Raw genomic sequence first — 16,509 nt, forward strand, 5'->3', positions numbered from 1 at the left:
GAGTTATTTCTGGAATCCAGACCAGGAAGCCTTCCAGAATGCTTATTGGATTTTCTGATAAGTGAAGTGAATCTCCATTCATTACACCCTCAACAATTGTGATGCTGATAGGTAAGGGTTTAATGAATTTGTAGATTTTTAGGCATCCCGTAGCAATTTATTGGCTACATTTATTTCTATGTTACCTTTAATATATTTAATATTTATATAATTATATATTTAAAATTTCATCCTCTATTTGTCAAACCCTTTTAAGCCACTTGGAAATGAGGGTCAAGATATGCACTATCACCTATTCATGTCATAATTAATAAATATCTGACTGTACAGTATATGTATGATAGTAAAACAAATAATTCAAAGGAAAATAAGTCATGGGTTAAAAATTAATTCAGATGTAGTGTTAAAAAATGCTGAATATATGGAAAGAAGAATTGCATGAATATGTTTTTAAAATGTAGTAAATGCTACAATTAATAAATGGAATAGACTGCCTAGCTTTCTAAAGAAGTTAACATTCCAGTGTGGGGTTTTTTTCCCCACACAATCGTTTTGAAATGTATAGCAGCAATGCTTCAACAACTTCTTTTCAGTTTTCCACCATCCAGTCATCCTCTTCTTATTTTACATATATCCATATCAATTACATAGCATACATTGCTAGAATAATTTGTACCATTTGTACTATTTTAATTTAGAAGCTGATAAATTTGGGAGCCATATTATTGCAAAGTTCAATTAACTTGAAAGGTTATAATTTTAAGATTCCAGTATATTAATTATCCTGCTTGGGAAATCATTGTTATAAAATTATAGTTGTCTGTCTATTTTTTTCAAATTTTTGATGAGTCTATAATGCTTACTTAAGAATTGGAAACGTGTGGATTAAACTAAATTCATTTTTTTTAAATAGGGATATTACAGCATTAAGAACACGAATGACTTCAAGTTTGCCACCGCCAGATAATAATTTCTTTCAATTCAAGCACTATGTCTTCATTTTGCTGATGGTTCTCCTGCAACTTATAATCAATTACTTATTCAAATAGATTATCTGGACAGAAGAATATCTATGAAATGGAATTATTACGGTCTTCATGGGACCATCTTTAAAGCTTGGTTTGGTTTCAAATGAGGCAATATTATCTACAGGGCCGAGAAGATTCAGACCTTTGACTCAAAAGATTGGGCTCATATGAAATATTTTGTTACACCATCCTAGCCAGATGACATGGACAATGCTTACGTGCCAGTACTACTTCTTCATATCTTCCAAATGCTGGATAACTGCCTTGCATGTTCTAAGGTGTCATAAACTATTATAAATATCAATATAGAATATATCAGTTTGGAATTTGAAGAGCCTATTTTGTTATAACCAATCCCTATTGGACATGCTAGCAAAAGAAGTAAATTTTGACCTAAGACTTTTCTTCCTTAGTTTAATCAACCTTACTTCAATATGAAAATAATGCCAAGGGATATTAATTCAGAAAATTCAATAATTGCAGAAAAATGAAACTACTCAGCTGTTCATGGTCATTAAGAACATGTGAGCTATTAATCATCAACATTGTATTAACTGCATCAATTTTCAGGGATAGTTAAAGGGGTTTCCCCCCCTTAGATTTTAATAATGGATCGTTGTTAATAGTATTAGTCAGTTTGAGAGAAAAAACATTTCAACTGTCCAGAGAAGTAAACCACTTTTGTGCCAAGCAGTATTTTGATTCCTTCCCAAATTAAAACTCTTGCTGACTGTTACAGTTTATTTAACTTTAGGGATGCTAATAATGAGATGCAGAGGAATAGAAAGTGCACTATTTAGGCAATATAAAAAAGAAAGCTATTTTAAGTTAATCATAAACTTCTTAATGATTGACCTATGAAATCCTATCTGTATTTTTAAAATATGTTAACATTAGTTTTGTCATTTCAGGTTACACAATTTGAACATAACTGCATCTGAATATTTGTACTGTAAAAAAAAATTGGGTAGCAACATTCTAGTTCCAAGAATAAGTGACTCTGGAAGGTTCATCTGCTACTCAGTTTCTGTTTAAGAAATATGCCTCAGAATATAGCACATTTACTTTTACTTTCTTTATGCTAAAATATTGAGCTGTTTTACTGAGTCTAAGTAAACTCAGCAAATCTGGATTGGACTTCATTAAATTTAAAAAGAAATCAAATTACAACTAAATTACTCCTGCTTTTCTGCTGTTTTTATATTTACATAATATTTATTTAAGACTTATAGTCAATTTACAGAACAGCAAGAAGCACATATCTTACATGATTTATTTATTTTATAGCAAATATAACGTTTTCATTTAGAGGTACATAATTTACATTTGGTCAATTCAGGATTCTAGTACTCCCATCCCAAACCTAACTATTTTAAAGATGTTGAAATACAAAATGGAGTTTTATAACACCTGGGGATTACTTTCCCAACATCTTCTGATAATACCAGAATAAAAAAGGTAGCTGTAGCCAACAGTTACAGTTGCCTGCCTTAAATTATTATGTTTTAAAAGTGCTTCAGTTTAGAATGAGAAATGTATTACCATTGGAGTAAATTGGTTGAATGCAGCCATAATTCAGATGTTTTATAAATTGATTGAAATGGAGTTACTGATATGTATGATTTTATAAAAAAAATAGCATAAATAAAGTATAAATACATATGTTCTGACTTACATTTATTTATATGCATTTGGAGCAACTACCTATCTGTACATAAATGTTCAGTGATTGTCGAATTTATTTGGTTTTTATTGTTTTGACAATGTCTCCTAATATAAATACCATATTTCTGTCTGCTGATAGGTCTTCAGTTATAGCAGAACTATTATTCAGATGCTTTCTTTTAAACATTTCTATTCTTTCTAAACTCCCAAACCAGTTACATTTTCAGTTACATTACTTGTATTACTGGAGTCTAAAGCACTCCTGTGTCAAGCACAGCTCAAAAGATAAAACATTTTTGTTGCATCTACAAGTAAGTTCCTTGTGCGAACTGAGGAATCTGTTGCCTAACTACTTTTTGTATATGTCTAGTTAGGAGACTAGTCAATACATTGTTTATATGATATTTAGCTTTATGAATACGATTCTTACATTCTTTCATTTTTATTTTTTTCTGCGCATACTAATAAGGAATCTGTGACCTGACAATTTGTAGAGATCTAAGGGCAGTAGTTTCCCTATAATGTTTAGTACTTAAAAGTAGAAAATAATCAGAATTGTGTGTTAACTTGTTTGTGTGTTTGTTTAAAAGAAATGCACTATAAGCCTTCAATACAACATGTAATTATCAATATAACTACAATGAAATGTGTTGTGTAAAATAGCAAGTAGACTTCTTGCAATATATAATTCTTGCATCCTACATTGGGCTGCTTTTTAACTTCTAGTTATCACTTAAGAGTACAACATACTCATTTTTCATTAAAAAGTTGATTTTGACAACTAATCTGTAAAATATATCAAATGATTTTACAGCTCACTACCCTCCTGTGCCTTCAGGACAATCTTGCCAACTCAACATTAATGAAATGGGATGAGAGTTAAAATTGTTTTATTCACCATGATGTTATTGTCTTGATGGATGTTTCTTCTTTAGGATATGTATGTATGTATGTATGTATGTATGTATGTATGTATGTATGTACGCACACACATACACAACATACATACATGCATGCATACATACATACATATATCGTAGATTTTCACGGGTGTAGGTAGGCTGGTCTTGTTGTATTTGGGTCTTTTCCCGTGTAAGCTTGAGATTGGGCCAAAACCCAGCCTGAAGATGGCGAATGAGACCTCGCTGAAACATTGCCAAGACAATCTCAATCTTACACGGGAAAAGACCCGAATACAACAAGACCAGCATATATGAGACACCTAACTGTGAACTAAGTGATTACTGTGTTTCTTCTCTTTCCTCAATTTTTTGGCATATTTTGAGGGTGGGTGATCAGATACTTGAGTTTTGTAACAGTGCCTTGATGGTTTGCATAGCAATGAGATATGTATATATAAGTATATTTTCAAGGTTCTACCATATCTATTAAAAAATGTTGTGGTATCTCTTATTTTCAATATTAATTTGGGGAAAGCATGAAAGGATGTATACTTACAGAAAAATACATCATTTTTTTTCTTTTGATAACTATGAAGGACCCAATATTGGAGAACATATTATTGTACATTGAAACTGCAATGTTGTTTGTTGATACTAAAAAATAGCCATAATAAAATTCGAACCACTGACAACCTGCTTCATTTTATTGTTTTAACAAAGTGGATTTCTGAGCAAAATGACTGATGAAAATAAAAATATGTACAATGTTTCAATGGAAAAGACCTGTTCTAATATTTCCTTGTGCAGATTAATTATCCACTTGCGTAATGGATGTAAATCTTGGCTATTTAAATGAATAGCCTTCCACTCTTCTTGAAGTCTTTGTTGTTGTTTTTTCTAGTTTCTGGAATAAACTTGTTAGCATTTTTAATTCTCTTGCCCTTTTTTTTTAACACTCTGTTTGGATTTTTATACTGCTACACATTTTTTAACTGAAAATAGGCTGATGTATGTTAAGGACCAGTGTTTAGTCCAATGCATATAATACATGTAATGAAAAAATGTGAAAACATTTACTCGTGTATGTATGTAGGAAACTCCTATTTCTGTAAGTTTCCTATTTTTGCCTATCATGTAAAATACCATTATATTACTGCACTTTTCTATTTGCAAATCATGCTGCATGCAGTGTGATGAAGGAAATTATTTCCTTTGTACGTGCTGAATTTGTGTATTTCATGCAAAATTATATAGCTGAGTTCAAAAACCTGTTTAGAAATACATTTGTAAATTTAAAGTTCTACCACTGGTCAGTAGTTTTGTATACTTATAGAATAAAAAGCTGTAATCAATAATAGTACATTGTGTTTGAACTTTACTTGTAAAATTTTAAGTACAATTTCTTGATAATGCAGTACTGCTGGAGGGAAGGAATGTAATGAAGATATAAAAAACAGTCTGCTTCTGTTTAGCATAATCACTGAATTTGATAAAAGAAGGTCATTTTGGAAAGATTGAAACAGACTTATTTAAGCAACACAAGCAACACCATGTTATCCTGTTCAATCCAAATCTATAGCGTTCCTGCATAGGATAGAAAATTTGTTTAGAAGATTTGTTTGGAGACTCTTAGTAGATAAATAGATTGAACATCACCTGAATATTCCCTTCCAGACATTAATTCCTATCTTCTATCACTTAGTCAAATTGTCTTGATTTTTGAAAAAGCTAAAGAAGTCAGATTCAATTGATATTGGAGATGACAACACCAAATTCCATGCTTATATAAGATAGATTTTATATATAAGATAGATTTTGAAGTAAAAAAAACACCCTGAAAGAAAGCAACCAAAAACTAATTCCATCATATTGTCGAGTAAATTCAAGTGAATAACTTTTTTTATTAAAAATTAATAGAATTTAAATATTTATGTAACAGAAAACATGCAGCAAACTCAGAAGCTCAGTTCTTACAAATCAACAGAGAAAATGGTACAGAAGCCATTTCTAAATGCCATTACATGGCTTCATAGTCTTAAAATTACTTCAGAGGGGTTATAATCTAAAGATCAAAGACAAGAATAGATCTTGACCTTGTAACTCATATTTTATAATTAATTTCTCCTTTGCATCTGATTCAAAAGTGGCTGCTTATAAAATTTCTTAATATTCATCCTCATCCGGGGTGCTCCAAATGTGATGAGGCTGGAACTTTCAGAATTCCCAGCAACTATATCCATACACCTGAAGGAAGGCTGCAAAATCATTCTCTATTTAAAATGAAAGGTGATCAAGGGAGCACCATTTCTTCAATTAAAAATATCAAACCTAGTGAGACAGCAGTATATTGCATTTGTAATCCCATTTTCCCACCTTTTATTCCACCTTTTTTCCTTTATCAGACTGACTTGTTAGAAGGAAATATAAATATCCTGCCTTTTGAATTGGAGCAAGATTCCTCAATCTGGAAGCTCTCTACCATATTCATTCTTTGTTGTTGAAATTCTTACAAACGAACACAGAACAATACAATCCTGTTAGTACCTTTTATTCACACTGTTCAGTTGCTAAAAGCAGAAAAACAATATTATATTAGCTACAAAGCTAAGATCAAGACACTGACTAATGTGAATACCTCCTGTTAACAGGATGAGAGATTCTAAACTTCATAAATAAAATGCCTTAAAGCAAGCTGAAAAGTATTGGAATATTCTGATATAGCATCTAGCATTTTCACATGCCATGTATTCCTTTCTTTAGAAAGATTCAAAAAGGCAATTTCCTTGCATTAATTTTCCATTGACCTTCAAACATTCTTAGCAAGTAACCTTTTTTTCTGTTATCAACTATCATTTATCATTTCTTTCTTCCCCTGACTGAGTGTATCAGAGGAATATGCACAGCACTCTTTCATGTAGCATCTTATTTGTTACTTTACTTTTGCTAGAACAATTAACCTGGCTCTTGAAATCTAGGCAGTTCAGAACAAGCAGTGATGACATATTTGGCACAAACAGGGACTTAGGAGGAATACTCCCTATAGTTATTATTTCATTCAGATTTCTTTTGAACAATTGCCCTTGTCACTGGTATAAAATGAGGAATGAAAACAAAGCCCCAGATTCCTTGTTTAAAAAAAAAACTTCATTATAAATAATAGTTTTATGAGTTGAATGCATGCAGCACAATAATGTGAATATAAAGCAAGATCAAAAGGATAAAATCCCTTTGTACTGAAGTATTACAATCCCAGATCAATACCAATGGACTAGCTAGATTTATAGTTTCATATTTTATGAAGTTCGAGAAAACACTCAGTATAAAAACTAAGGGATGAAAAAAGTGGGTTTGGGGATACTGTGGCTGGGGGCTACGGTTGGCCATTGCTGATCTATAGGTCAGGGTCCATCTTAACATATTTTTACCATATAATACAAATCATAATTTATGGACAATTTGGGAAAATAAATTCTAGTTAATCAGTAAAACAACAAAGCAGTTAGCAGATACAGTAATTATCAGCAAAGATAAAAGACGCTACTTTAAAGGTATTACGGCATTAGCATTTTATGTCTTTTAATATGAAGTAGTCTGTGCAACACTGGTGGCAGGACAGCGGCAGCCCTTCACAATAATCCTAGTTTCTTCTGTGGCCTTTGGAAAATTAATTGCTCACCCCTGCCTTAGAGGAATTGTTAAATTCACATTCTGGTTTACTATGTGTATGAACCAGGCAAGCCTTTTTCTGCACTTTGAGATTATTTCTTCCTTCCTCTAAAATTTACCTTTCTCCAACCAGATCTTTATAATCAGTCATAATTCCTATGCCACATTCTGAGTAGCAAATACGGGAGCCGCAGTACAAATATATATAGTATAAAGGCACCAGGTTGGGGTATTCTACTGTCACTTGCAGCTGTATGTTAAAATAAAAAAGTGAGGCAGGTTTCCATCAACAATACAATATATTTCTATTGAATTATTTAGTCTTATATGAGTAAAAATCATAACCCCCCCCCCAAATGTATAACAATGAGTTAATAGGGCCTTTTCATAACGTCTTACTGCAACAAACTTCAACCTAAATATTAGAATGGGTGGGATGAATGCAGTACTTCAGTTATAAGATGAAAAAACACGCCCACAATGCATTGGAAAATGATATTTATACTAATCTCAGATTCAGTGAGCCATCACAAATACACATGCTGCAAGCCAGGTTCACAAGCTCTTGAAACAGCAAACATGTTTTCCATTCCTAGTTTAGGAAGCATCACCACTGTTGCCAGATGAACAAGGCAGGTGCACAGTGACCAAGAATACAGAGAAAACTATGGAGCAAAAAGCGAATTGGGAGTTTTGAAATGCTAATAATTGGATCAGTAAAACAAATTCCAAGGGAATGCTTCTGTAAAATCATCCAGCCTCATCTGATTTTATATTGCTTAATTAATGTATGAGGCAGCATTTAGCTAAACAGTATTGCATTAAATCACAGAAAGAAAGAAAAATGCTGCCTGGTAGAGATAATACAATACAATATAGTGAACTGAAATATTAGATTCTGTGTTTTCTTTGTCCATTATTATAATCTCAATATTTTTAACAATAAACCTAAATAATAGAAAAATCATAAACATTAATTTTATGCAAAAACTCCCCCAAATTGAGCTTTTAATGGGGAATTCTAGCAGGGTGATATATCCAAAGGAGAATACTGACTGAAAGGCAGATTCAGGCAGGTATAATCTTCCTGGACCAAAGGGAATGCTATTACTTGCACTCTAGACAGTGGTGCCTTGTGATAAACTGCCGAAACAGGAGTTTTGCAGTCATTTCAGGAGTTGAGCTGCCAGTGATCCTGAAATACCAGCTACATTCCTAACTGTGATCTAACCTATAGAGATATTAAGCCTCCCATTTTCCTATTTTAATCACTTTGGGAAGTAATTAATTTACAGATAGAGACATTTCCTTTTCAGCAAAGAAAAGATTTCTTGCAAAGAATTAAAAAACAAAACAAAAATGAAACACCGATTTAAAGATTCAAGAATCTTTTTAAGAAAGATTTTTAAAAGTTTTAAAATAGATACGACAGTCTTATTTTTTATATATTTTTTTCTTTTAACAAAAATGCTTTGGTTTAAATTTGCACTAAAGCAATTAAAGAGACTAGTCCTTCATGGGAATGCTTGCTGTTTACTGTTACAGATGCACCTAATTGATGGGCTTTATATAACAAAAGATATGGTAATGAACTAGATGTTTCATTGCCATGGGGATATTTTGTGTGCTATGGCTTGAAGTTATGGAGAGTTACTAAAAAAAATGCTAAAGCCAAGAAAGGGGGGTGTTACTAAAGCCTCTAGAAAAAATATTTACATCAGATATTCTTCAGATATTACTTGCACAGATGAAAATAAATGGGAAGCTTTTGGGGAAAAATGGATGAAAGATTTATAAAGTTCAGATAGGAGATGAAGGAAGATACTAAAAATATGGAAACTTCTATAAAGCAAATAGGGAAAAATAGGGAAAAACTGAAGGAATCAAAATGCCCTATGGTAATAACATCAAAAGTCTGGATGAAGACAATCACTACAAATACCTGGGCACCTTTCAAGCTGACAACATCAAGTATACCAAAGTCAAGATAAAAGGTTGGAAGTGAATACATCAAGAGGGTGAAGATTTTAAAGTCCGAACTCAGTGGAGGAAATATATAAAGGCAATTAACACCTTGAAATTCCAGTCATTAAATACACAGCTGGAATACTGGACTGGATTGGAAGCCCTGGATAGGAAGATCAGAAAAAAAGACAATGAATCATGTCTTTTATCCTTAAAGCTATGTTGACAATCTCTACTTACCAAGGAAAATAAGTGCAGTGGAATGTTGTAAGTATACCAGAGAATAGAAGAAAAAAAAGGGGTATTGGAAGAATATTTGAAGGATAGTAAAGAAGATGCACTAAAGCTTTTAGACTAGGAAGGCCTCCTCCTGTCTGCACACAGTAAGCATTGGTGCCAGACTAGCCCCCCTCCCCACCAGCCAGCATCTCCTGAAGCCACTAGCATTGCAGTCGCCCCCCCCCTCCTCGCTGCTTGGAACTCCAGGTGGCGCGAGGTGGTGGTGGTGGCGGGGTGGCAAGCTCCAAGCAGCAGGTAGGACAGTGAGGGTGAGCTCTCAGCACTTTTTCCATTGGTAGAAAAAAATGCTGAGGTGGATCCTCGCTCATCTTTTATCAGCTGCCTGAAGGTCCAAGCAGCGGCATGGGGGCTGGCAGCGGTGAGTTCCAAGCAGTGAGATAAAGGTGTGTGAGGATTCCCCTCAGCATTTTTTTTTCACCAATGGAAAAAGTGCTGAGAGCTCACCCCACCACCTCCGCCTGGAGCTCCAAGCAGAAGAAGTCCTCGGCTGTTGCGAAGAAGCACCCACTTCATTCTCTTTGAGAGCCACTTTGCAAACAAGGTGCAAAGTGACTTTCAAAGAGAATGAAGCAGGCATGGTGCACCCAGAGCCACCGTTTGCAACAGCAAGGATGGAAGAATTTGCTCAGGAGCAATGCTGGCAAGGAAGGTGGCTGGGGCAGAGGGAAGTGTAGCCCGAGCTCTCTGGGACGTGTAAACAAGTGTGGGTAGGAAAAGGGGAGAGAGAAGAGGGAGCACTGGGCAGGAGCCACAGGAGGAGGAGAGCAACGGCTCTTCTTCATCCCTGCTTGGAAAAAGATGCTCCTGGCATAAGGAGACTGAGAGAGGGAGGCTCAAGGCGGCTCTCCACCCTAACCCAGAGGAGGTCAGGGATTGCTCTCATCCTTTGGCAAAAGCTCTGCCTCCCACCCCTCCTCAAGCCTGACAAGGAGCCCACTTCTGCCCTCCCATCAGATCCACCCAAGCAGAGAGAGAGAGAGAGAGAGAGAGAGAGAGAGAGAGAGAGAGAGAGAGAGAGACGGAGGGAGGGAGGGAGAGAGAGAGAGGGGGGGGGAGAGACCGAGTGGGCAAGCCCAGTTCGGCTGAGCTGCCTTTCCCTGAGCCAGAAGAAGCAATCCACCACCTTTCCAAGTTAGCCTTAAACTCCACCCTACACCACCTGAGAAAAGGAGCTTTATTTTCTCACTTGTACTAGGGAGTGTCGCGGTCTCTGCTATTTTTCTCAGGCAAGGGGGGGAGGTAGAGCTGTTACCTTGAACCTCCCTCTCTCAGTCTCCTTGCGCCAGGAGGATTCTTCTCCAAGCAGTGGCGAAGAAGAGCCTCTGCCCTCTTCCTCCTGTGGCTCGTGCCCTACATTCAGGCTATGCCTCCCTCCATCCTGGCTGCCTTCCTCACCGGCGTCGCTCCTGAGCAACCATCCTTGGCTGTTGCATATGGCAGCTCTGGGTGCGCCACGCCTGCTTCATTTTCCAGCTACTCTCCTTCCCTTGCTCGGCTGCTACTGATGGGGTGCCATCTGGGCAAGTGCGGGGTGCATGTGTGTAGGTGGAGGCACTGACTGTTCGGCGCTGAGGTAGAAGCAGGACACAGGGCATGGGCCTACTATGGTTCAGTTACCTATCAGTCTTCATTACTGTATTTAAAAACAGTTTCAATCTGTTACAGGGCATAAAACATAGCCACAACAGATGCATTGTACAGGATCAAATGATGGAAGATGAAATTATCAATAGCCACTATTTGTAATGCCATCTCTCCAATATAAAGAGCAAAATGTCTCAGTACAGGTTATTTGGGAACATGAGCAGGAAACTATATAGATCCTAAGAACAGACTGCTGTGTTAGTTAAGGCTTTAGCCCAGCACAACAACACTTTACATGTTCTGATGAGGCAAGGAATGGTATCACTGATAACTAAGGTTTCTTGGCAAACCTTGGTAGAAATTTCCAGACATTTGGTACAGCTTGGTTTGGGTTCTAGGCTTAAACTCAGCTACATTTCTTAGACACACAACGTGGCACAGAAGGTAAGAATCTTCATTGCCCAGTAGAAGGAAGCCAGATAAAGAGTTGATTGTCTTCCATTTGAGTGAGATTACACATTCCCTCTGATACCCACAACCATTCAAATCCACCCCTCCTTTTTTGCCATACTTCAACAGACTCTTTGTTCTATATTTCATGGCCTTGAAGTTGAAGAATTTGTTGACTGTTTATGTAATTTACTTCTCTGTCTTGGGAATCATTGATTCTCAGTTTAACTCTCACATATGACAACCTGTCTCTCATGTTTAAATCCTGACAGATTTTATTCAAAACTGTGAGTAAAGCTTTCATAAACAATCATAAGGCTCAGAGAGATTCATTTATGAAAAGTGATTTCTAGCAATATAAGCAATAAGCATTTAAGCCTTTAAACGAGGACACTGGCACTTTGAATTGGAACTGGAAAGTCACATTCAACGTACTTGATGCTGATTAGGTATCATATTTTCTCAGCATTAGCTTCCATGTGCAACTAGCTATGTACTTACTTTTTATCTCATTTGAAGCTTCCAAAAATAGTTCAAAAGTGGTCTCATATAAAGTGATGACAGTAGACCTCTTCTAGACAATCTAGTTCCTAGGCTATTTGAAGTGTTTTTATAGTTCCAGATATCCTCCAACTCACGGGTGGGTTGGCATTACTGCCGGTTCAGCGTGCAAAAAATGTGTGTGTCCACATTTGCACCTAAAAAGGTCTGTGCATGTGCACAACATTAGAAAAGGGGTGTGTGTGTCAAATTTTTGCAATGAAGATTGTTCTGTGCATACACAGAACCAAAAATCAAGATGGTGACAACAACGATAGAACTGGTTCGGGGGTGTGGCAGGCCGAGTTACTACCTACTCGGGCGAACTGGTCCAAACCGATAGGAACCTACCTCTGTTCCAACTGCAAAAAGCTAAGCTCTGTGATAAGGTTTCCTTCTATTTTGCATGATTCTTATGTGTTAATATGCAATATCCCAAGAAAATCTGTGCTTCACTAGATTTTAGTTAGAGCAAGGCTTGAGAGAATAACTGAACCCCTCCTAGGGCCTCCAAAACCCACCTGAGTCTCTATTGTAGACAATCAGAGGTATGTATGTATGTATGTATGTATGTATGTATGTATGTATGTACTGTACGCATGCATGCATGCATATAGTATGTATGTGTTTGTTCATTTATTTACTCTTCACGTTTCCTAATTGCTCAGAGGTATATTTTCTTACCCAGAAAATACACCCAGGTGTATGTTCTAACCCAGAAAATATACTTATTAGAAAAACATCTTTTAACTTCTCCAACAGGAGAAAATGAATAGGTAATTTTGACCTAGCTAAGCATTTGGGTTTTGCCCAGTTTGCAACCTAACTCCACATGCTGTGACTGTTAATTTCCTCTCTCCATATTAATTGTGATCTATAGCCATCAGCAGGGTATTTCCTGCAATCAGATCTTGAAACTGCCACCTCCTGCTATGCACACACTGCACACCCAACTGCATGCTCATACCTTATGAATAACTTGCACTCAGGTTTGCAGATCATTCTACTTATAGTTATTTATTTCAACTAGCCTAAGTCCCTCTCATCCATATCCAAACTGCTTTGTAACACCTATTTAAGTCTTTCATAGCTTCTACACTATTTGTAATTGATAGGACTGCTAGAACTATATACATTCTGTTTATCACTGATGTACTCTGACTTATACTTGCATTGCATATAAATATTAAAAATCATGAGGAGAACCATGGAACTTACTCCCGTGGCCACCTAGTGCTACTTAGTTAGTGTAAACTTTAAGAATGAAACCAGTGTAACATTATGCTTCTACAAATAATTAACTATGGCTTACTTCATTATAGGAGCACAACGGCTCAAGGTGCTGAAGTGTTGGAGGTTAGCAAGCCTGTGTTTGAGACCCGAGAGCTGCCATAGGGCAGGGTTGAGGTCGTGTCCTTCACTCCATCTCCTATGAAGGAGTCCTCAATTGGGCATCCTCAGGACAACAGTGATGTCACAAGTTAATCCTTTCAACTTTGAAGTGCCTCAGTGCTTCTGACACTAGTGTAAACTCTTCATTATAAAATATTGCTTTTAATGTATTAAGGAAAGAGCATAATTGTTTGTTTTGCTCTTTTGTGAACATTTCTGAATGCTCAGGGAACAGATGCTACTGACAGATTTGCTGACAAAGATATTTTTCATCTTCTTGCCAAAATTAATGTATTTGAATGTTTGCATTGATTGTGCATTAGTCTGACAGCAATTTTGAATGTACTGCATTTCTTCAACTATCAAGCAGTGTAAATGTGTCATATTCCTATGATTTCATGTCAAGGTATACTATTTTGCCACCTTGTTGATCCTGAGAATGAAGGAAATTTTTCAGAAAGATAAATGAAATTGGATTAGCCTCATTTGTCTGACCTAGCAGAAAAATGATTCCTGTGTAGAGTCCTAGGATTAGAGCCTTCTCCAGAGGATTGGGTCTTTGCATATAATATATCCAAAGACAGATAATTTGAGCCTGGTTATTTGCACCTCAAGTAAGAACTCTGAGCTGATTTATTCAATGATCTAGTTTTTGTTTTCTTGGCTATCCACAATATCCTCAGGAGGCTTCTTCAATACCAAACCAAACAAAATACACCGGAAAAGAGTAAGCAATACTTTGGGGAAAGAAAAATAATAATTGAAAAAGAAATCCTGCTGCATTTTGAGTCAAGGACATTCTGCATGTTTGGCAAGTGTTGTAACCATTGTGCTAATAAGGAAGCTCTGCTGTCCTGTAGAAAAGTTTAAAGCAATTGTTATTCAGAAGAAGCAGAGAACATGCAGTGGAGAGCCATTCCTCTCTCTGCAAAATAACCAAGTTGCAAGGATTCGCTTAGAGAAAAATAAGATAATACATGAATAAGTACAAAATTACTACTTCAAAGAAAAAAACTATGACTGGTGCCTTGCATTTGGGTAACTGCAGGGAGAATACAGGGAATATATTGAATATATATATACAGGAATATATTGAAAAGGCAGAATATTTTTCTGGATGTGAAAAGGAAGAAACATGTTTTAAAAGATAGAATAGCTCCCTGTAGCTTCCTGTCCATCCCCACTTTGTCAATGGGCCATTAAAAAGGCCAAGCTAGTCTACTTCACATAATAAAGAGTTCTTCTCTTCAGCTCCAGGGGGATGGGATTAAGGCATGATAACATTGGCCCTTTACCCAACTCGCCACATGGCATCTGAGAACTCAACCAAACCTGGATTCAAAATGCAGCCTAGAAAGTTGTCCCTGCATGGCTCCATGGGAGTCTGACAACCAATCAGAATACAAGCTCAAGATCAAAGGCCAGAGGGGGATAAAACCAGGGACTCAGTATCTCAGTCAGCCCTTTTCTCCACCAACATTGAAGCATGTGATCACCTTTTCTGTTCAGGACTCAAGCCATGTGGTCCACCAATAAACCATCTTTCCAAGCAGCCTCCATGTCTCCAGTGTCTTTTTCCCCACTTGGAGCTGAACCCAGAAGGTCATTTCTTTCAACAGAAGAATTCTCTTCTATTGCTCTGACAAAACAAAAGTAGAAAAGAACAGCTTGAGGAAATTCTCACCATAGCTTTACTTTAGTGAATGTCAAGAGTAAACTATTGATTCACTGCAGAAGAGCACATAAACAAAAACAGATTGAAACTAACTCACACATGCGCGCGCACACAAATTCAGCAGATAATGCGCTTGTACAGCTAGATTATGAATTTACATTTGAGCAAAAAAAGGAAGGAATAAGATTTAATTTCTTAAATGCAGAGAACCATTAGTCCACCGTATTGCTTGCCATCAAATGTAGAAATAGTAGCAGTATCTATTAGAGTAATGCTGGTTTTTCTCTACCATAAAAGCTTTTCCAAATTTAGAACAAAAGTCCCACAGAGGATGTGGCTGCTGAAAAATGCTGCAGGCGGAATTACATCCATAACAATGGTCTATCAAAATCTTTCAGCCTCAACATTTAGAAATGGAGTTGTCATCTGTATTATTTTCAAGGAGATAAAAGCAAGATTTATATCTAATAATTTTGCATAATTCTGACAATGGAAGAGAACTTCCATCTTGCAATTTCCTATGTCTAAGGACTGTTTGGAAATTTAACAGAATAATTCTAATAAGAGTAAATGTGAATTTGGTTTCCCCATAAAATTCATTATAAATACCATGTACACTAATTTCTCAAGTGTTTAGCTGAATAATTCATAATAAAAATCTGGTAGTTTCTGTTATTATTTATTTATTTATTTATTTATTTATTATTTATTTATTTATAAAATTTATATGCCGCCCAATCCCAAAGGACTCTGGGCGGCTTACAAAAAAGAGAAAGAAAGGGAAAAAACGATTTAAAATCGCAACACCACATACATTCATTCTAATTGAGGCTGGACCTCAACAGTGAGGTCAACAGCCCCAGGCCTGCCGGAACAGCCAGGTTTTTACAGCTTTCCTGAAGGCCATGAGAGTGGGTATGGTCCGGATCTCTGGGGGTAGCTGATTCCAAAGAGTCGGAGCAGCCACAGAGAAGGCTCTCCTCCAGGGCCCCACCAGCCGACACTGTCTGGCTGACGGCATCTGAAGGAGGCCCAATCTGTGGGATCTTATTGGCCGCTGGGAGGTATGTGGCAGTAGGCGGTCTCGAAGGTATGCTGGCCCTAAACCATGTAGGGCTTTAAAGGTAATAACCAACACCTTGAATTGCGTCCGGAGACCAATTGGTAGCCAGTGCAGCTCGTGGAGGACAGGTGTAACGTGGGTGTACCTCGGTGCACCCAATATCGCTCGCACGGCCACATTCTGGACTAACTGCAGTCTCCGAACGCTTTTCAAGGGTAGCCCCATGTAGAACACGTTGCAATAATCCAGCCTTGAGGTGACAAGGGCGTGAGTAACCGT

The 16,509-nt window shown here is 36.7% G+C and overlaps 1 protein-coding gene across 4 annotated transcripts in view; it reads left to right on the forward strand.

Moving 5' to 3' along the window:
* Window positions 1-4,526, forward strand: part of OSBPL8 (oxysterol binding protein like 8) — a 95,300-nt gene extending 90,774 nt beyond the window's left edge. For 3 of the 4 annotated variants that reach the window (XM_014061928.2, XM_014061927.2, XM_087723416.1), the window contains one exon: window positions 914-4,526. In XM_014061928.2, coding sequence (XP_013917403.1) covers window positions 914-1,049 — 136 coding nt within the window. In that variant the 3' untranslated portion in view covers window positions 1,050-4,526. The remainder of the gene's footprint in view (window positions 1-913) is intronic. The other variant, XM_087723415.1, reaches the window with a different exon arrangement.
* The last annotated feature ends 11,983 nt before the right edge of the window (window positions 4,527-16,509 follow it).

Source organism: Thamnophis sirtalis, unplaced genomic scaffold (genome assembly GCF_051295495.1).
Source record: "Thamnophis sirtalis isolate CommonGarterSnake01/CBP01778 unplaced genomic scaffold, rThaSir2_p1.2 scaffold_9, whole genome shotgun sequence".
In the NCBI taxonomy this organism is placed as follows: domain Eukaryota; kingdom Metazoa; phylum Chordata; class Lepidosauria; order Squamata; family Natricidae; genus Thamnophis; species Thamnophis sirtalis.